At 41.5% G+C, this 22,188-nt stretch overlaps 1 protein-coding gene across 6 annotated transcripts in view; it reads left to right on the plus strand.

Moving 5' to 3' along the window:
* Positions 1-621: 621 nt before the first annotated feature.
* GARIN1B (golgi associated RAB2 interactor 1B) overlaps positions 622-22,188 on the plus strand; it is a 29,142-nt gene continuing 7,575 nt past the window's right edge. For 2 of the 6 annotated variants that reach the window (XR_013161707.1, XM_077125735.1), the window contains exons 1-9: positions 623-817; positions 2,006-2,113; positions 4,510-4,628; positions 5,074-5,461; positions 6,550-6,734; positions 7,897-8,149; positions 16,357-16,484; positions 19,164-19,207; positions 21,883-22,050. Coding sequence is in view for 5 of the 6 variants with exons in the window: in XM_077125735.1 (XP_076981850.1) it covers positions 5,216-5,461; positions 6,550-6,734; positions 7,897-8,149; positions 16,357-16,484; positions 19,164-19,207; positions 21,883-22,050 (1,024 nt within the window). In the remaining variant the exon portion in view is untranslated. Of the gene's footprint in view, positions 818-1,123; positions 1,237-2,005; positions 2,114-4,476; positions 4,629-5,073; positions 5,462-6,549; positions 6,735-7,896; positions 8,150-16,356; positions 16,485-19,163; positions 19,208-21,882; positions 22,051-22,188 lie in introns of those variants that run through there. The other 4 variants (XM_077125848.1, XM_077126084.1, XM_077125929.1 and 1 more) reach the window with 4 other exon arrangements.

The following is a 22,188-nucleotide window of genomic DNA, read 5'->3' on the forward strand; positions in this document are numbered from 1 at the left end:
AGGACAAATGAGTTATTACATGAGAAGTTTGTTGAAACGGTTTTAGGGGAGTGGATGAATGGGCACAGAAGTTTATTTCTGAATTACCAGAATCTCTGTGAACATTATTTTTGTAATGCATAATTAAAATTTTTTTCATAAAAATCATTAAAACCATAACATTATTACTGTACTCACTGAGCTGATTACTCACTCCCTCAGGCTGCCTCTCTCAAATTAGGGGAGGGCAGGAGAGGGGAGTAATTTGTGAGAATACACAGAATGTTATTAATTAGCCTTCTCTTTCCCTATTATCAGGTCACACCCACGTTTTCTGTTCTCCCAGAACTTGATTACTATGTAACCCATTTCCTTGTTAGTTAGTCACTAGTGTTTTTGCTACTTAAAATTATTTATTATGTATTTAGTGTGTATGTTGGGGGAAGTAATTCTGTGGCACGGCTTTTTGGTGGAGGCCGATAATTGTCTACCAATATCCATTGGCCCCTTAAATGACAGAACTCTCCATTTTATCTGAGTCCATGGCCACCCAGCTAAAAGCTACATTTCCCAGCTTCCTTTGTACTTGGGTGTGGTCATATGACTGAATTCTGACCAATGGGATGTGAGCAAAGGTGATTATGCCATTACTGGGTCATGCCCTTAAAAGGAAAGAGTGTGCAATACCTCCTCCCCTCCCTCCTTTCCACCCACTGGCCAGGATGCAAACATGATGGCAGGGGCTGGAGTAGCCACTTTGGAACCCACAGGAGGAAGCTGCATGTTGAGAATGGTAGATATTCTAAGAGCTCTGGACTGCCAGCCTCTGGACTGTGGTGTAAGAGAAAATCAAAAATCTATCTCATTTAAACCACTGTATTTTTGGGTCTTTTTACAACCTAGAGTATAGCCAAACTAATACAGCTTCATGCCACTATCTTTCCCCAGAAACCTGTACTTCCTCTTCATCTGTACTTATTTATGCGTTCTTCTTTCAAATTTTATGTTTTATGTTGCCTTTTTAAAAAATTAAACAATTAGCTAGTGACTTTCCCACCACCACTCCGCCAGAGTACCAGTGTATAGATTTGCTTATACTAGTGTGCTTAATGTTTGTAGATTATTTTTGTTACCTTTACACTTGAATGGATTTGTAGCCATTTATAGAATTACTGGGTCATACCCTTTGTTCCTCAAGATTCTTCTACATTGTTTCATTGTCTTATGTCATCTGAAGTTGCTAAAAAGAAATCTAAGGTGAGTCTCATTTTATTCCCTTTGTTAGATTGCCCACTTCTCCTATCTGGATGTTTGTAGATAGGATACTTTTGTTATTCCTAAATTTTAGAAACTCCTCAAGAACTGTTCTGTTCTCAATGGTTTCTGTACTCAATTTACTTGAAATACAGTGTAAATTCAGTTTATTTGCCAAATTGGGTCCTTTTTTTGTTTCAAGAAAAGCTCTTTTCTTTTAGACTAGTTTTTTCAATTCTGTTTGTTCTCTCTTCATCATGGACTCTATCTGTATGCCTGATCTCTAAAAAACTCTTACATACCTATCATTTTCTCTCTGGTAATTTCTTTTCCCTTCTTCATTGTGTTCCATATGATATTCACATCACTGACATGACATTTTCTGCCATTTCAACTCTGCTTCTTAAAGTTTCTGATGTGACTTTCAGATATTTAGTAGGTTATTCTTCTATTTCTTTCCTTATTGCTTCCAGTCCCCTTTTCATCTTCTTTTGGTATTCTCGATTTTTTTTGTCTCACAGGGTCCATACAATATTTCATTTCCTTGAGAGTGTAAAAATTCCGGTCAAAGATTTTCTTCTATTACCTGGAATCATTTCTTCTTTTGATATATTTTCTTCATGTTTATTTTTCTCCTGACATTCTTTGAGAGAGAAGGGTAGTATCTTACATAAATTCCATGCTAGATTTTTACTAAGAAATCGTGACTATTCTAAATGAATATGTTTACCTCGATTCTATCCACCCTTTAGAAATAACTTCTATTTCATAGGAAATACAGTGGCTACAGAAGCAAGCTAAACACCTCTTCAAGGAAGCAACCAGACCAGTTCAGAAGGTGGAATAGTCTGCTGGACAGTTGACTCAATTGCTTTGAATAGTAAGTGTGCTAAAAAAGGAACTGCGGATTAAAATTAACTTAGGGGAAAATGTATGACTCTGGATTGTATACAGATTTGGATAAACCAGCTGTAAAAATAGAGTTAATTAGAGAAATTTTAATGTGATCTGGAAATAGATGAGAGGAGATATGATGAAAACATACTGAAACACAAAGGTATAGATTGTTGACTGAGTAAATTATGTCATACAACAATTTTTAGAGTTTGATGTCATCTTAGTTACACACACACACACAAACACACACCATTGTTTCAGTGGTGCTCTCTGGGAGGTAGGAATATGATCTATTTTGAATCTTGTCTGTATTTTTTAATTTTCTACAAAGCATACATGCACTGCTCATGCAATAATGAAGTTTTTTTTAAATGGTGACAATAAATTTAATTAAATGAGACAGATTTAACATGCAGATAATAAAAAACTTAAGCTTCAGGCCCACTCATTAACATGGGCCCTTCCAAGACCCTAGGAGGACCTCTAGCAATTCTGTGTCCGACTTGGGTATTCTTTTTATTTTTAAGGATTGCCCACATTGTATAAGCTTTAAGCCCCATAAAACCTGGGTCCAGCCCCAGCTGATCAAGCCAATCTTGGTAACTCCAGGACAAGCTTTGAAATGATACCTAATATTACCAAAGTGGCTCTAGCCTCAAACCAAAGGATGATCAATATAATTGAGGAGAGTGTCACCAAAATGGCCATCTCTAGACATGCAAAGGTCAGTGTTTATGGAAGCAACAACATCACGGAATACCAATACCCAGGAAAGGTGCAAGCAAAGAGTTTTCTCATATTACTAAAATATAAGAACTTTCCCCAGAGGCTACAAGTTTTGTTATCACAAAGCCCTGAATTAATGTAAATTAACTCTATTTTCTTCATTGTTTAGAACTATTAGATATTATTGATAGTGTTTTATAGTTAAATCAGTTAGTTATAAATCTGGCTCAATATGACAGGAATTCCAAATTTATTTCTGTCACACCTACAGAAAATCTGCAGGCACACAAGTCGAGAACTGGTATCATAGTTTTGTGATCATCAAGGAACTAGTACCCATCTAGCTTCTTATACTAGCATCTTTTTTTTTTTTTTAACATGGGCAGGCACCGGGAATTGAACCCAGGTCCTCAGGCATGACAGGCAAGCACTCTTACCTGCTGAGCCACTGTGGCCTGCCCATGCTAGCATCTTTGGCATGCCACTTCATGGCCCAAAACAGCTGCTTAAGCTCCAGCCATCAAATCTGTATTCCAGGCAGAAGGAAAAACAAAGGAGTCAAAAAGAGCATGCCCTTTCTTTTAAGGATTTCTTCCAAAAATTGCACTTAACTCTTCAGCTTACATCTCTTTTGCCTTAAAATAGTTATATGCCTTACCTAGTTGCAAAAGAGGGTAGGAAGTGTAATCTTTATTCCAGAAGACCTGTGCCAAACTAAAAATCAGGCATTCTATTACTAAAAAAAATTTTTTTTTAAATGGAGAGGATGGCTATTGGAATAGACAACTAACCATCTATCATATGGTTTTTAAAAAGATTCAGTGCATTAGATTCTGTTGTCGTTGTTTCATAGAGGTAATGAGGTGGAAGGGCAGACCTTAAAGCATGTAATTGCTTATGACCTTGAGCTGAAGGTTTGCTTTCTCACAATTAGCTTTCTAGACTGGGGCTTCTTCCACTAAGGGATGAGGAACACCACAGAAATTGGCCTAATAGAGATGTATGGAAAAGAGAAAAAGTCATCTTCCCAGTTAAAGGGGCTTTTGGATGTCTGAATGGCTAAATCTATCCAAATCACTTACTTCTGTGCTTACAATAAGCTGTATTGTTATGGTTAAGCCTTAACTATGAAAAGCAACATGCCAGTTTATTAGCTACCATTGTTTTTGTACTGTGTTTTCCATTTCCTGTCTGTTTCCAGGGAAATGTAAACCACAGGACTTGGGCTCTGACCACATCCTTTGAGAATATTGCCCTGTAGGTCATTTTTCCTACATAATAAACAAAAGAAAATGCACGTGACTTCATAAATGGCTTTACTAACGAGCAAGGAACTGTTATAGGTGCCTTAGCAGGGGGTTGAGGGAATCAGTTGAGGAAAGCTGCGTGACCTTACCTTTTGGCCCTCTCCCTGACTTTATCATGAAATGACAAAAATGAGCCTCTAGGTTTGTACTTTGCATATGTTGCTTGTTAGAAACTTTTTTTTCTAAATTGATTTCATTTGTTCTTTATGATTAATACATTATTTAGTACATTCTGAAATTTTGTACAAATTGAAATACACTTCTCCCTGAAATGGACTTGAATAATGATCAGCCTGCTTGGCCTCTGATCCAGCTGGCCCGGGATTTGGGCTCTTTCTTTCCCCAGGTCAGGGACAAAGGAATCGGTCAATCTCTGAGAGAAGGGACGGCCTGTTGAACCGGTTGGAAGAGCTCGCTGGGGTTCTTATTTCTCCCAGCTGGCACCCTCACAAAGCCAGCCTCTGGGTAAGAAACTCCTTCTACTGCTTCTTCACACTGACCTCCTAAGGGAAAGGAAGCTTGTAGAAGCAACCAGCCAGCCCTAGCAGAGCACAGAGCAGCCTTAGTACAAATTCTAGTAAAAGCTGTTCCCTAGAAGCTGGGGTATGGGAAAACCCACTTAATGCAAAGCTCAGGAAAGCTAGGGTTTAAATGGACAATGCCTTTAAAAATATGTTTGGCGTAGACGGCAGTAAGAGTTAGGTGAGGCTTGAAAGGCAGAGAAGGTATTTTCCTCTTAGCAGCAGCAAGAGCTTCCCAACAGCCCTCCTTGCTTTCTGCCTGGCTCACAGCTTTCCAGGAGTGCTATGTCCTCTGGTCTGGAGAAGGGATGGAAAGGTCAGGGCATACAGGAGTCATGAGTGCACTCTGGAGAGAAAGGGAGGCTCCTCTGCATTTCCCTTTCCTGCAGGCTTGCCCTGATTTTTCATGATGTCATCCATTCATCATTGTGAGCTGATCTGCGGTCCCAGGCCTTGGCCAGCAGCCCAAGGCAGGAGGAAAGAGAGAGATCCCAGGACAAATGTGCAGCAGGGCCCTAAGCATGTATAGTAATGTCATCAGTTCCACATAGAAAGCCTTGGCGGAAATCAAAGAAGACAGTAAAAGTCACAAGATCCTATCCAACCTTCCCTCCCCTGTATGCCTGGGAAGAATTCAGGGGCCTCTTGCCTGTGGATGAGGAACCAAACCCTGGAGTGGGCCTTGGCGTGGAGGAGGGACTGCTCTGCCAGATGGTTCATTCTCCAGAATTCAACCTGTTTCCTGATTCAGTGGTGTTTGAAAGCAACTTTGTCCAGGTACTCTTGGGCCACTCAGAATAACAGTCTTTGACTCTTTTAAACCTGTTCCCAAGATTTGGCCAGGAGAGTCCATTCCTGGGACTGGAGTGAGAGCTGAGGCCAGGAGAAGCTAGCAGACTTGGAAGGCAGGGTCACCCAAGGCAGAGCTCCTCCAGCAGACAGTTTTCATCCCAGGATCAGGTGTTCTGGGCTCTGAGTGGAGGATTTGTATTCAGATCCCCCAATTGACTTCCTCCTCCAGGCTGTAAGTGCAAAGCAGATAAACAAAGAGGCACTGAAATAAAATCCCTTCTGAGTCTTAGGAGCAGAAATACTAATTGATGAAAGAACATGAGCTGGGGACCCACGGAGACCTGGGCTCAGATTCCAAGTCTCTTTGGGAGGCATCATTGTTAAGTAACTTACAAACTCTGAATTGCCATTTCCTCAGCTGTAAAAGGGGTTGGGCTTGACTTGAAGGTCAAATGCAAATACAGGAGGAAAAGTCCTTAGTACAAAAGATGCCCAATACATTTTCACTTCTCTGCCTGGGCTGTCCCCAGCCCAGATTGTACCTGGAACTGGTTTCAGAACTTGGGAGTTGAAAGGAACTTTACAGTTCAGTGAAGGAACAGAGCATGATAGGCCCCCTCAAAGAAAGGCCAAAAGGATGTGTTTTTCATAGGAAAGCCGGGAAACAGTCTAGGAACAGATTCAGAGAAAGTTATGGATGGCAGGCACCCCCTGAGTTATACAGTTCTTGTGGGCAGTTAAGAGCATGTAGTGTAAATACTGTTACGGCCATTTAACTAATATAGGTTAAAACTGGTTCTCAACCCAGACCATCCACCCAACCACTGCCAGGGGACATTTGACAATGGCTGGAGACATTATGGGTTGTCACAACTTGGAGAAGGGGTTGCCACCAGCACTTGTGGGTAGAGGACAAGGATGTTGCTAAACATCCTACATTGCACAGGACAACCCCCTACAACATAGGTTTATCTCACCCAAAATGTTAATAGTGCCAAGGTTGAGAAACTCTGTTAGAACACCCTGCCACTTCTGCCAAATGCTTAAGCTGTGCCCATGGGGCTGTTTTGCAGGTCAAAAGGGGCAGAAACTGGAGACACATCTACAAAGCCTCCTACACCATGGCCCTTGGGGTAACCTCCTCTGTGCCCTGCCTGCCCCTTCCCAACATCCTCCTCATGGCCAGTGTCAAGTGGCATCACGGGCAGAACCAGACATGGAACAGACCATCTACAGCCCCCAAAATCATCCTGAAGAGGTAAACAACCCATTGGGAGCAAGGGACAAGAGGATGAGGGGTGCATCTGACATGGAGGCCGCCTTGTGACTAAACCCAATGAGGGGAGAAAGCAGAGGAGTCATCAACAATGGCATTTATTTCTTTAGACAATATAATCCAAAACAGGTGGTGTACTGGAAGCATGGAGGCCACGTGGTGCAAAGAGAGGGCTTTGTGGGCAAGAATGAGAGCCAAGTCTACCTGCCCACTTTCCATCTTGTCGCATTCACTTCAATGCATTCATAGGCTATCTGTCAGCCTAAGACTGAGGGACAAAAAGGCAGTGAGGTCTGGCAGGTAGAACACTGTTGGGAGATGCAGCTTCTGTACTTGGTATGCATCTAACTAGACTCAAACAATTTTTAAGAAGTCACAAGTCACTTGCAACACCTTAGTTTTCCTATCAGTAAAGTGAGTGTGACTAAGTCTCTCATAATTATAGTGTATAGGGGCATCCCCGTGTCTGTGATGAGATAGCCTTTGTGATATTTGGGCCCCTTAAAGTAATCTGTAGGATATCTTGAGAATCTTAAGATAGCTCCAGAAGTATAGGAAAACTCCTTTTCTCCATGCTGCCTCATGACTAATCTCTCCATTACATTCTGAGTATACCTGTAGCAAGTACAACCCGGTCCCAGCTGACTCATAGTATGAGATCCAGAGCCAGCTCCTTGAACTTTTGGAAGAGTACTTAGGCATCCAGCGCAACTGAATGAACCAAGTTGGACAGTGGGGTCAATTCTGTGGCAGAACAGAGCAGCTCTCCATGTACTACCATGAAAGAAAGTGCAAAACCCCATGACACCGTCACTTTGCTCCTAGGTCGTGTCTGCCAAGCAGGATCTAGAGAACTCCAGCATGAAAATCATGGCAAGGTGGGTGGGGGTTAAAATGCAGATTCCAGGGCCACACTCCATACATACTGAACCTGACTCTTTGGGAGTATGATTTAGGTATTTGCATTTTAAACAAACTCCCCAGTTGAATCAGATCTCCCTAAAGTTTAAGCACAACTATGCTAAGCACCCTCTATCTGTACCTTTGAAGTCCCCCATCCCTATTCCTGAATGAGGTAGCTTTTTTTAATGCAGTCATTACAGAAGCAATAGATTTGTCATTATGTCTACCATCATGCCTTCAGGATTCTTCCACTGAAGTTTGTGGAGCTCCAAATCTGTGACCACCTTCAACGCATCCTACGGTTAAGGACAGTGACTGAGAAGATCTACTACCTAAAGCTCCATCCTGACCACCCCCAGACTGTGTTCTACTTCTGGATCCGACTGGTGCAAATTCTGCACAAGGGCCTGTCCATCACCACCAAAGACCCTAGGATTCTTGTCACTCACTGCCTGGTACCCAAAAACAGCTGCAGCCCCTCAGGAGACTCAAAGGTAAGTGGGTACTCCATTGCCAATCTTCAGCCAAGGCCAGAACTGAGAGGTGGAGCTTAGGTTAGCTGGTATGTGAGAGTCCTGTGAAGGAATCTCTGCCTTAGGCTTTTTTTTTTTCTTAAGAGCTTTATTGAGGCATAACTTATAACCAGAAAATTCATTCATTATGAGAAATTCAACACCTTTAGTAAATACAGAGTTGGACAACGGTCACTACAATCCAGTTATAGAATATTTCCATCACCCTAAAAAGTTCACCTGTGCTGGTTTGCAGTTATTCCCTGTTCCCACCCCGAGCCCTAGACAACCACTGTTTTCAGTGTCTAAAGATGTGTCTAACCTAGACATTTCATGTAAGTGGAACAGACGATAGTAATGTGGTGGTTTGAAAGGATGTATGTCCCCTAGAAAAGCCATGTTTTAATCTAAACCCTATTTCGTAAAGGCAGAATAATCCCTATTCAATACTGTATATTTGAAACTGTAATCAGATCATCTCCCTGGAGATGTGATTAAATCAAGAGTGGGTTAAACTGGATTGGGTGATGACATGTCTCCACCCATTTGGGATGGTCTTCATAAGTTTCTGAAGGTCCTATAAAAGAGAAAACATTTTGGAGAATGGCGATTCAGAGAGCGCAAGAAGAACAACATAGCCACAAGAAGCAGAGAGCCCACAAACCAGCGACCTTTGGAGATGAAGAAGGAAAATGCCTCCCGGGGAGCTTCATGAAACAGGAAGCCAGGAGAAGAAGATGGCGGATGACACCATGTTCTCCATGTGCCCTTCCAGATGAGAGAGGAACCCTGACCATGTTCATCATGTGCCTTTCCAGATGAAAGAGAAACTCTGTGTTTGCCATGTGCCCTTCCAATTGAGAGAGAAACCCTGAACTTCATTGACCTTCTCGAATCAAGGTATCTTTCCCTGGATGCCTTTGATTGGACATTTTCTTGGCCTTAAAACTGTAAACTAGCAACTTATTAAACTCCCTTTTTTTTTTTTTTTTTTAAAGGAAAGACAGAGAGAAGGAAGGAAGGATAGAAGGAAGGAAGGAAGGAAGAAAGGGAAACATTTTTAAACATTTTCTTGTTTTTATTGTATTCTGTTTCTCCGTTTTTGTTACATGGGCTGGGGCCGGGAATCGAACCGAGGTCCTCCGGCATAGCAGGCAAGCACTTTGCCCGCTGAGCCACCGCGGCCCGCCCAACTCCCTTTTTTAAAAACCATTCTGTTTCTGGCATATTGCATTCTGGCAGCTAGCAAATTAGAACAAGTAGTCTTTTGTGTCTGGCTTCTTTCACTTAGCAATGTTTTTGAGGTTCATCCATGTTGCAGTATTTACCAATAGTTCATTCCTTTTCATTGCTAAATAATATTCCACAGTATAGATATACCACATTCTGTTTAAACTTTCACCAGTTGATGGACATTTGGATTCTTTCCAGTTTGGGGCTATTATGAATAATACTGCTTTGAACATTTCTGTGTATGTATTTGTGTAGACATGTTTCATTTATCTTTAAGATAAATGGCAAGGAATGAAATTACTGAGTCATATGGGAACTTTATATTTAACTTTCTTTTCTTTATTAGAGAAGTTATGGGCTTACAGAACAATCATACATAAAATACCAGAATTCCCATACACACCCCACCAACAATGCTTTGCATTGGTGTAGAGCATTTGTTACAATTTATATTGGCACATTTTTATAGTTGCACTATTAATTAAAATCCATAGTTTAATTTAGGATTCATTGTGTAATGTAGATCCATGGATTTTTTTTAAAATTTTGTTCTGTTACCATATACACAATCTAACATTTTCCCTTTTAATCATATTCAGATTTTATATTTCAGTGTTGTTAATTGCGTTCACAGTGTTGTGCTACCATCACCTCCATCCATTACCAAAATGTCTTCATCATTCCAAATGCTACTGGTCCTTAGTAGAGACCGAACACTTAACCACAGGCCACCAAGTTACTATGAGACCTGAGTCATCTGTCATGTACGGGGTGTCTGACCTACCAAGCCATAAGATTGGGTGTGCATAGCAACACTATCATAAAATGGAAGTGGTATATACAATGTAGGACACAAGCAGGTCCTGAAGGCACAAGTAAGTTACATGAGGAAGTGGCCCAAATGCCCAGTGGCCCCCACTCCTGCTACATTACCTTTTCTTTCCCAGCCCAGAGCTATGGGCTCTTGGGGAGTTCCTTACAGTCAGTGGACTAAAGAAGAGGAAAGTTGGACCTGGTTTACAGATGGTTCTGCACAATATGCGCTGTATGATATGCAGCAACCACCCAAAAATGGGGAGCTGCAGTACTGCAGCCCCTTTATGGTTTGTCCCTGTAGGATGGTGGTGAGGGGAAATCCTCCATGGGTAGAACATTGAGCAGTGCACCTGGTTGTTCATTTTGCTTAGAAGGAGAACAGGCCAGAGGTGCATATATATACTGATTCATAGGCTGTTGCTAATGGTTTGGCTGGATGGTCAGGGACTTGGAAGGAGTATGATTGACTGGAACACTGGTGACAAAGAAGTCTGGGGAAGAGGTATGTGGATAGCCCTTTCTGAGTGGACAATAAACATGTAGATATTTGTACCCCATGTAAATGCTCACTAGAGGGTGATGTCAGCAGAGGAAGGTTTGTTTTGCTTTTGTTTTTGTTTTTTTTTTTAACTTTATTGTAAAATATGTATACAAAGCAGGGTGGTGCAATCGTGGCTCAGTGACAGAATTCTCACCTGCTATGCCAAAGATCCAGATTTGATTCCCAGAGCCTGCCCATGCCCCGCCCCCCAAAACAAAACAAAAAAAAAAACAATTAAATACAAAGCAAAGAAAGCCACATCCTTGCCTTGTTCCTGATCTTAGGGGGAAAAGCATTCAGTTTTTCATCATTAACTATGATGTTAACTGTGAGTGTTTTCATCGATGTCCTTCATCAGGTTGGAGGAAGTTCCCCTTTATTTCTAATATATTGAGAGCTTTTTCATGAATGGGTGATGGATTTGTCAAATGATAGTTCTGCATCTCTTGAGATGATCATATAGTTTGCCCTTTTTCTCAGTTAACATAATGTATTACATTAATCGATTTTTGGATGTTAAGCCAACTTTGTGTTACTGGGATAACTTTCTCTTGGTCGTGGTGTATAATCCTTTTTTGCATTTTACTGGGCTTGGATTGCCAGTAATTTTTTTTTAATTTATTTATTTATTAGTTTAAAAAATTAAGAACAAACAAAAACATTAACATATTCCGTTTTACATATATAATCAGTAATTCTCAATATCATCACATAGTTGCATATTCATCATTTCTTGGAACATTTGCATCAATTCAGAAAAAGAAATAAAAACACAACAGAAAAAGAAATAAAATGATAACAGAAAAAAAAGATTATACACACCATACCCCTTACCCCTCGCTTTCATTTATCACTAGCATTTCAAACTAAATTTTTTTTTAATTTTTTTTATTAATCAAAAAAAAAGAAAAGAAATTAACACAACATTTAGAAATCATTCCATTCTACACATGCACTCAGTAATTCTTAGTATCATCACATAGATGTATGATCATCATTTCTTAGTACATTTGCATCGATTTAGGAAAAGAACTAGCAAAACAGCAGAAAAAGATATAGAATGTTAATATAGAGAAGAGAATTAAAATAATAATACTAATAAAAAATATATATATATAAAAAGGAAAAAGAAAAAAAACAAAAACAAAAGATACAAACACACAAACAAACAAACAAAAAACCATATTTCAGGTGCAGCTTCATTCAGTGTTCCAACCTAGTTACATTACGCTTAGGTATTATTGTGCTGTCCATTTTTGAGTTTTTGTATCAAAAACTGTTGCACAGTCTGTATCCCTTCAGCTCTAATTACCCATTATCTTACCCTGTTTCTAACTCCTGCTGGTCTCTGTTACCAATGATATATTCCAAGCTGATTCTCGAATGTCGGTTCACATCAGTGGGACCATACAGTATTTGTCCTTTAGTTTTGGGCTAGACTCACTCAGCATAATGTTCTCTAGGTCCATCCATGTTATTACATGCTTCATAAGTTTAGTCTGTCTTAAAGTTGCATAATATTCCATCGTAGGTATACGCCACAGTTTGTTTAGCCACTCGTCTGTTGATGGACATTTTGGCTGTTTCCATCTCTTTGCAATTGTAGATAATGCTGCTGTAAACACTGGTGTGCAAATGTCCATCTGTGTCTTTGCCCTTAAGTCCTTCGAGTAGATACCTAGCAGTGGTATTGCTGGGTCATAATCCATTCTGCCATTCTATGTCTTTTGATTGGGAAATTCAGTCCATTAACTTTTAGTGTTATTACTGTTTGGATAATACTTTCCTCTACCATTTTGGCTTTTGTATTATATATATCATATCTGATTTTCCTTCTTTCTACACTTTACTCCATACCTCTCTCTTCTGTCTTTTCGTATCTGACTCTAGTGCTCCCTTTAGTATTTCTTGCAGAGCTGGTCTCTTGGTCACAAATTCTCTCAGTGACTTTTTGTCTATAAATGTTTTAATTTCTCCTTCATTTTTGAAGGACAATTTTGCTGGATATAGGAGTCTTGGTTGGCAGTTTTTCTCTTTTAGTAATTTAAATATATCATCCCACTGTCTTCTAGCTTCCATGGTTTCTGCTGAGAAATCTACACATAGTCTTATTGGGTTTCCCTTGTATGTGACAGATTGTTTTTCTCTTGCTGCTTTCAAGATCCTCTCTTTCTCTTTGACCTCTGACATTCTAACTAGTAAATGTCTTGGAGAATGCCTATTTGGGTCTATTCTCTTTGGGGTGCGCTGCACTTCTTGGATCTGTAAATTTAGGTCTTTCATAAGAGTTGGGAAATTTTCAGTGATAATTTCTTCCATTAGTTTTTCTCCTCCTTTTCCCTTCTCTTCTCCTTCTGGGACACCCACAACACGTATATTTGTGCGCTTCATATTGTCATTCAGTTCCCTGATCCCCTGCTCAAGTTTTTCCATTCTTTTCCCTATAGTTTCTGTTTCTTTTTGGACTTCAGATGTTCCATCCTCCAGTTCACTAATTGTAGCTTCTGTCTCTTTAGATCTACCATTGTAGGTATCCATTGTTTTTTCCATTTTTTCTTCTTTGTCCTTCACTCCCATAAGTTCTGTGATTTGTTTTTTCAGATTTTCTATTTCTTCTTTTTGTTCAGCCCATGTCTTCTTCATGTCCTCCCTCAATTTATTGATTTGGTTTTTGAAGAGTTTTTCCATTTCTGTTCGTATATTCAGCATTAGTTGTCTCAGCTCCTGTATCTCATTTGAACTATTGGTTTGTTCCTTTGACTGGGCCATATCTTCAATTTTCCGAGCGTCATCCATTATTTTCTGCTGGTGTCTGGGCATTTGATCAGATTTCCCTGGGTGTGGGACCCGGCTGGTTGAAAGGTTTTTCTGTGAAATCTCTGGGCTCTGTTTTTCTTTTCCTGCCCAGTAGGTGGCGCTCGTGGCGCTCGTCTGTCTGCGGGGCAGTCGGCCAGGGAAACCGCGCGTGGAGGCGGGGGTCGCTGGTCGCCGTGGCTTGGGGGAGTGCCGGTCCAAATTGCCCAGCTGGCCCGAGACGCCAAGCGTGACGGGAGGGCCCCACTATCCAACGTTCCCAGTCAGACCGGGGAGCCACGTGCGTGGAGGGGACCCCAGTCGCCAGCCGCCCCGGCCGGGAAAACGCGCGCCCCTCGGGTATCTCACGGCAGCGGATTCTCCCTGCCCATTCAGCCGTTCCAGAATGGGGTACGCTGTCTTTTTAGTCTCTGTCGTGACTCCGGGAGCTGTTTCGTATTGTTTCTGTTTCTTTAGTTGCTTTTCTGGAGGAGGAACTAAGACCCGCACGTCTTACTAAGCCGCCATCTTCTCCGGAAGTCCTCAAACTAAATTTATTTTAACATTTGTTCCCCCTATTATTTATTTTTATTCCATATGTTCTATTCGTCTGTTGACATGGTAAATAAAAGGAGCATCAGACCCAAGGTTTTCACAATCACAGTCACATTGTGAAAGCTATACCATTATTCAATCCTCCTCAAGAAACATGGCTACTGGAACACAGCTCTACATTTTCAGGCAGTTCCCTCCAGCCTCTCCATTACATCTTGAATAACAAGATGATATCTACTTAATGCCTAAGAATAACCTCCAGGATCACCTTTCAACTCTGTTTGGAATCCCTCAGCCATTGTTACTTTGTCTCATTTCACTCTTCCCCCTTTTGGTCAAGAAGGTTTTCTCAATCCCCTGATGCTGAGTCTCAGTTCATTCTAGGGTTTTTCTCAATCCCTTGATGCTGAGTCTCAGCTCATTCCAGGAATTCTGTTCCACGTTGCCAGGAAGGTCCACACCCTTGGGAGTCATGTTCCACGTAGACAGGGGGAGGGTGGTGAGTTTGCTTGTTGTGTTGGCTGGAGAGAGAGGCCACATCTGAGCAACAAAAGAGGCTCTCTTGGAGGTGACTCTTAGGCCTAAATTTTAAGCAGATTGACCTATCCTTTGTGGGGTTAGGTTTCATCTGAACAAACCCCAAGACTGGGGGCTCAGCCTATAGCTTTGGTTGTCCACACTGCTTGCAAGAATTCAACTTGGGGAAGTTGAATTTCTCCCAGTTCTCACCCTTCCCCGATGGGGACTTGGATTGCCAGTGTTCTTTAGAGATTTTTGCATCTGTGTTCATGAGGGATATTGGTCTATGGCATTCTTGTCATATCTTTGTGATACCATGGCTTTGGTTCAGAGTAATACTGGCCTCACTGAATGAGCTGGAAAGTGTTCCTTCTTAGTTTTAGTTTGTTAAGGCTGCTGGAATGCAATACACCAGAGATGGAATAGCTTTTTAAAAAATGAATTTATTAAGTTGCAAGTTTGCAGTTCTCAGGCTGTGAAAATATTCAAATTAAGGCACAAATAAGAGGTTATTCAAGAAAGGCTTATGCTGTCTGGAACACCTCTGTCAGCTTGGAAGGCGCATGGCTGGCATCTGCTGGGGTCTTTTGCTTCTGGACACTTCTGTCAGCTGTGTAGTCACATGGCAACATCTGCTAGCTTTTTCTCCTGGCTTCTTGTTTCATAAGGATTCCTCTGGGGTGTTTTCTTTCTGCATCTCCAAAGGTCTCTGACTGTATGGGCTCTGTTGGTTCTGAAGCTTTTTTCCAAAATGGTTTCCTCTTAAAGGCTCCAGTAAGTGACTCCACCTTAAATGGGTGGAGACACATCTACATGGAAACCACCTCATCAATAGGTACCACCCACAATTGGGTGGGTCACATCTCCATGGAAACAATAAAAAAGATCCCATCCAGCAATACTGAATGAGGATTGAAGAACATGGCTTCTCTGGGATACACAACAGTTTCAAACCAGTATATTATTCTTCCATTTTCTGGAAGAGCTGCAAATAATTGATAATACTTTTTCTTTAAATATTTGATAAAATTCAACAGTGAACTAGCTGGACCTTTCTGCTTCTGGCCTTTGAGCATGATAAATGTAAGCCGATTTGAGCTACAATATAAACTCCATGAAGGCAGGGATTTTTGTCTCTTTAGTTCACTGCTGTATCCTCAGTGCCTGGCATGTAGTTGGCATTCAATAAATATTCAATGAATGAATGAATGAATGTGGACACCATGTACAACTGGAGTACCTTTGAGGTATTACAGGCATCAGGAAAGAAATCGATTTTACCCAGCTGTAAAAAAGCAACTCAATATAGGATTTTTCTTAGAAAAATTAATTTGAAAACCATTCATTAAATTCCTACAATGACTGTTTCCTCTACATTTAAATATAAAGCCAAATACATAACTTTTTTTAAAAATACATAACGTTTTATTAAGGCTTGTACTACCAGACTATGCAATGGATTATAGTAAGGTATATTAATAGGTTATTTACTAAATTGGCTTAAAGTGGTGAATGAAGATATTATCCTAAGGGCACGAAAGGATATTTATACCAATACAGGGGACATAAACAAACAGATATGGACCCAGCATTGCTTGTGTCAGTAGGCTGACATGGTCAACTAGTGAAACCAAGTTTGAGTTCCAATGTTTCAGGGTCTGGACCACGAAATTAGGAAATGCAGATATTGGGGAAAGGCCTTACCAACTGCTTTGCTTTTCTCTCCATATAGTTAATACGGAAAAAAACAAAACACCCAGCCTCTAAGCCCAGTGAGAGCCTCACGCAGCTGATGGCCAAGGGAGAGAATGACGTCCTCTCCCAGATTTTTGCCGACTTGCACCAGCACCAGAAGTTCAGGTACATGACTTAAGTCAGGTCAGCCTTTTCTATCCCATCAGACAGCCAGCTGGACTAGGCCCATGAAATTCAGAAACACAATAACTTGGTTAATGAGATAGGGAGGGAACATTAAACACTGCCACTCAGTATCCAGTCTCTATCCTGACTCAGGGCAATCTTCTCCCAATCCTCTTTGCATCATTTACCTTCTCCACACAGCAAGCATAGCAGCTTAACTCCAGTAAGGAATTTTATAAAAAATAAAAAGTAACTTTACAATAATGAAAATTGGTTAGTAACTGAGGTGAAAAGGTAAAAATCGAATTTCCAATCTAATTCCTAGTCCTGCAGAGAAATAACCAAAACATTACTTTAAACATTGTCTCCCTATTGGGTTCATTTACCCACTCACCTGCTTTGTATTTGGGGTTGATGGAGCTTCTGTGGTCGTCATCTAAATATTCAGTCTGTTCTGGAAAGCCCCCACTGTTCAGGTCTAACTTCTCCAAGCCTGAGGAAATGCCCCTGTATGCACAGATGATGCAAGGTTGAGTTTTAAGAGTGGATGGTATTAGACAGGCAGGAGTTGAGAGCACTTAAATCACAGGACTACCAGAGCAAAGGTAAAGGAGGACCCAGTGTCCTAGTGAACTTTGTGATTTATAAGAAAAGGGAAGGATTGCAAGGGTAGTTCAGTGGTAGAATTCTCCCCTGTCAATGTGGGAGATCCAGATTCAATTCCTGGCCCATGTACTTCCCAAAACAAACAAACATAAATTCAACAAATGGTGCTACAATAACGATACTCACATGGAAAAAGAATGAAATGTGACCCTGCCATACAGTATACAAAAAAAAAAAAGAAAAGAAAAGGGAGAACAGAAATAAATTAATAAACATCACCAAAAGAGAAAAATGAGATGTCAGAGAGAAGGAGATTTTTGTCCCAACAACGGCCAGTTAGATGAACAGCTCAGGGACAAAACAAATGAGCTTTCTTTCTGAATGCTGGCAGTAAACTGAAAACCAGCAGGGTTCAGAAGAAGCAATCTCTTGTAATGGTTAAGAACTCACACAGACGTGGGTTCAAGTCGCTGCCATGACTGTGTGCTTTTGGGCACGTTTCTTATCTTCTCTAAACCTCAGTTTCCAGATCTGTAATATGGAAACGATAGTAGAAATGACCTGATCTCGATATTGTCAGGATTAAATGAGCTCATTTACATCAAGTAGCTTGCACATTTCTCAGCAGATTTAGAGGTAGATATAAGTAAGGTCTTAATAGGTATTAACATGTATTATTAACTCTAACTTGGGCTGGAGGTAGAAAAGTGTTAACACAAGGAAAAGCTTTATCAGTTGCCCAGTGTATATACTGGAGGTCATAAGTGTGTATTTTATACAGACAGCTGTAATTAAGGGATTTCTGGGTTAGCTGGAGAGTACTGGACTCTAGTAAAGCAAAATATTTTGAAGCCACGATTTGGCTGTCTCAAGATGTTAGAGCACTGATTTTTATTACTATTCAAAGGACAGCCTCTGCTAAAATCTCACTGGCCACAACATAGCCACGTGATCACACCCCGATGTAAGGGAGGCCATGAAATACAGTCTCCATTCTGGTTACAGGCTGCACCCAACAAAATCAGGTGTCCTGCCCCCAAGGAAAAAGAGAGCAGGGATATCCTGGGGGCCTACTAGCAGTCTCTGGCACTGCAGCTTTTAACACTAAGTCTGGAAGGCCAGAGAAGGCAAAACCCTGAAGGAGAAACAGGTAATAATCAAATAAAAGGTGGGGAAGAATTTCACAGGTTAAGGGAACAAACAGGTACGAAGGCCGAGCCTTCACTTTGAGGAGGAAACTTTGTTGAGTCAGAGAAAGGGAAAGAAGGCCAGTGGAGAAGGGGAGGTGATGGAAAGGATTGAGTAGAAGTGAACAGGGGCCGAGCCAGGCCGGGCCTGGGAAGCCATGCTAATGAATTTAGACTTCATTTTAAGAGTAATGGCAGCCTGAGCAGGCTTTTTAGCAAGGAAGTGATATTATCCAATTTGCATTTTGAAAAGGTCATGCTAGCTGTTGTGGTGACAGCTGATTTGAAAGGAGGGAGGGATTCATGGAGAGACCAGCTAGGAAGCTGGAGCAACCTAGTCTGGGAATGAGTTCATTTTATAGCTTAGATTAGAGGTCTCTTGGGCTGTCTAATACAAAATCGATGGGAGGGGAAGGAAAAAATAATTTTTGCTTCCCTATTATCTTAATAATTCTTTGTATAAATATTCCTTTTCTTCTCTGATTTCCCAGGACGATGCCCTGAATGATGATTTTTCTTCTCATTCAGGCAAGTTCTGGTGTGGTTGCAGCCAGATCAGTTTTTTCCCATTGGCATCAACATGCAACACACCTAGCAAATAAATGGCTGAGACACAGGACCGAACAGATGGAGTCATGCACACTCCCCATGATTTCTGCTTCCCCTCTACCCTATTCCACCTCCCCCTCCCCTATTTCTTCTTTTGTACTTGAATATGCATCACACCCACCCAGTATAGCCACAGCTGGCCATTTTCATATTTATAACTGCCTCTGAGGCTTTTGCGTCAGGAAAAATATAATTGGAAACAGAATTTGAAATATGAATTTAATGCTGTCTTCTTTTCTTTTTGGTTTTCCTTTCCTTGAACCTGAAATGGCTGGAGTTCCAAGAGCAGCAAAAAGATGGGGACCAAGAAAAATAGCTCAGGTAAAGGAGGACAGGTACTCTTGTCTCAGGGCACTTTTTGTTCTCACATGTAGGAATATGACCCCTCCAGCTGCCCCATCCTGATGATTCTTTCCTGGTGCTGTCAGGATCACCATCTTCCCTCTCCTTAATTTGAATCCTCTAAGCTCTTTGACTACCAGAGTCGACTTGGCACCAAGTTCTTCCCTTGAAATGTTTTGTATATTCTTTATTTATTTCTACACTTGCAAATCTCACCCCAGTTCAGGCCCTGATCACCTTAAGCCTGTGGTGATCTGCTATTACATTCATTCTGCTGTGGTGATCTGTATTACATTCACTCATTTAAAAACATATATTGAGGGTGGTGCACTGGTGGCTCAGTGGTAGAATTCTCTCCTGCCATGCCAGAGACCTGGGTTCGATTCCCAGAGCCTGCCTAGGCTAAAAACAAAACAAAACAAAAAACATTTATTGAGCATTAGGTAAGTTCCAAACACTGTGGTTGACTTTGGGGTCATCATGAAAAAAGGCACAGCTGCTCTTCCAAGGAGCTTATAATTTGCTGGAATCATTTGGATGAATCTCAAAATTACAAACACTTTCCTTCCAGGCAACATTCAAAGCTCAGACTGGGGTGCCCAGGGAGCACAAAGAAGTGGTACCTCACTCCTTCCAGGAAGCTGTCCTGGATGACCTGGTGTTTGAGCTGAGTCATAGAGAATGAATTACAAAAAAGCTGGCCAAAGGAGATGAGGCAGGAGGAAGAAGAGACAGTGAGTGTGTATAAGCGAGCATGAGGCATTCTGGAAACAGCAGCTAGTTCCCTATTTCCAGGTTCTAGTTCACCCCAAAGCCACACTTTGGCATGCATGGCCCTGCATAAACTTCCCCTATCTTCCTGATCTTACCTGATCACACACTCCTCCAATTGGAGCCTTCTGCTTCTCTTCTCCAGTCCAAATAATCTTCTCTAGTCAAAGCATAGCTGTCCTTCCCCAATCCCGTCTGCTTCCCCCCCCCCCCCCCGCACCCATTCTCTACTTTAAATCCTACCTATCCTTTCAAGGTTTACCTCACAACGCCTTCCTACCCAGACTCATCTTTCCTTGGCCATACCTTCTCTTACATTATTCCCTAGTTGTTTCATAGGTGTAAGTCTTATTTATTCAACCAATACTAACATTTCTCATGCCTCTGAATTATCGACAGCTGCAGGCACAGGACTGGGAACACAAGAGTTGCTCAGTAAAAGATCCATGCCATCACACCACTAATAAATTATTTCTCCAGATAGGCTCAAGAGGCAGCCAGCTTATCATGTTATAACATATTTAGAAATTTAGAGGCCTATGTAGATCTCAGGGGAAAAGGCAGAAGCGTTCTGCCAACTTTCATCCAAACCAGGGAGTATAACTGCCCAGGTGTTACAAATGTTTGCAGGTGGTATAAATGGGTAAAGGGGCTGGCTGATACGGATATAAGAAATAATTAACTTTTTTCTCAACTCCATCATAAGTAAAACAACAGCTGGCAGCTGACATTTGGTTTCATCATTGAGACAATAGGGTGTTGGGGGGAGAGTGGCAACTGAGAAAGTGAAGGTTTACTCAGCTTCGACTGTTGCTATGCTGGAGTACAGGCCTGGTGATTTAGATAGTCTTGATTTTTTGCCAGAAGCCAAAAATCTGGATTTTTATTTGACGTATCTGTCCCCTGCCCCCCATTAAAGCCAACATTTAGTGAGCAAACAAAACATATCTGCAGTCCAAATTCAGCCTGAAGGCTGCCATTTTACAACCTGGTTCTAAATATGGTGAGTAGATTTCCTAAGTCTATGATTGTTTTCCCATGTTTTAGGACTGAAACACAAAGGTGACTCATTTCTCTGTTTTTACACACACATACACTCACATACACACTTAAAACATACCCCATAATATGTGAGTGGAGAAAAATAGAAATAGAAACTATTTCAAACTTATTTCTGCAACTTGAAGGAATTATTAGAATTTCAGAGCCATGAGATAACAGGTGCCATTAGAACTACCACTCCTGAGATGTTCCTAAGCTGTTATTAATCATTATGGGATGTCGTCTGGACCCTTCTCTTTCCTCAAAGCTCTTTGGGGAAAAGGAAACCCTTCCATTCTCTTTGGGCCAGTTTGGAAGGACAGTTTCACCTCAGCCTCTTGGAACTATTGGATGAAAAAGGAGAGAGCTACATTTCCCTGCCTGCTGGAAAAACCACACACCCAAAGTTTATCTAGATGGCTGAACCTTCTCATGCCCCAGCAGTGGGTGATGTGGCCTATGGCACTGCTCCCCAAACTTTAATGTGCAAACAGTGCCATGGGGATCTTGTTAAAATACAGATAATGGTTCAGTGGGCCTGGATGGATCCAAGAGGGCCAAAGATTGTGCATTTCTAATGTACTCCCAGGTGATGCCAAAGCTGCTGGGATATGGACTACCTTTGAGTAGCCAGGACAAAGAGGACCAAAAACAGGCTCTGGCACAGGCCATCTGTGTTCCAGGCTGTTGCCAGCTCAACTAGCCATATATCCTGGGGAAAATCACACAGTTAACATTTTGGAACCATGTTAGTTCCTTCATTTTACTGTTACTGCCTTGCTCACAGAAAGCAGTGGTTTAGAGCATGGGCTCAAAACAAATGCATTTCTTTTTCTACCTAGAAAAAGACACTACCTATGAAGACCATATCCCTTGCACCCCAGATCTCAGCTGGAGGGATTCGTTCACCTACGGAGAGTGGGAAAGAGAGAACCCATCTGGGCCACAACCCCTCTCGCTACTCAGCACTCTGGCAGCCGGCACTAGGCCACAGCTGGTCCTACCCAAAGGTACAGTGACAGAATTCATCCAACTGCTATCACAGGTCAAGCCCTGGAGTTCAACCTCAGGCCTAGGTTTGGGTCCAGGGTCCTGGGATCCTTGGCTTGGTTCCAGGATTCTGACTCCTGGATGCTGCAGGGGGGTGC

The sequence above is a fragment of the Tamandua tetradactyla genome, chromosome 1 (assembly GCF_023851605.1).
Source record: "Tamandua tetradactyla isolate mTamTet1 chromosome 1, mTamTet1.pri, whole genome shotgun sequence".
Lineage (NCBI taxonomy): Eukaryota > Metazoa > Chordata > Mammalia > Pilosa > Myrmecophagidae > Tamandua > Tamandua tetradactyla.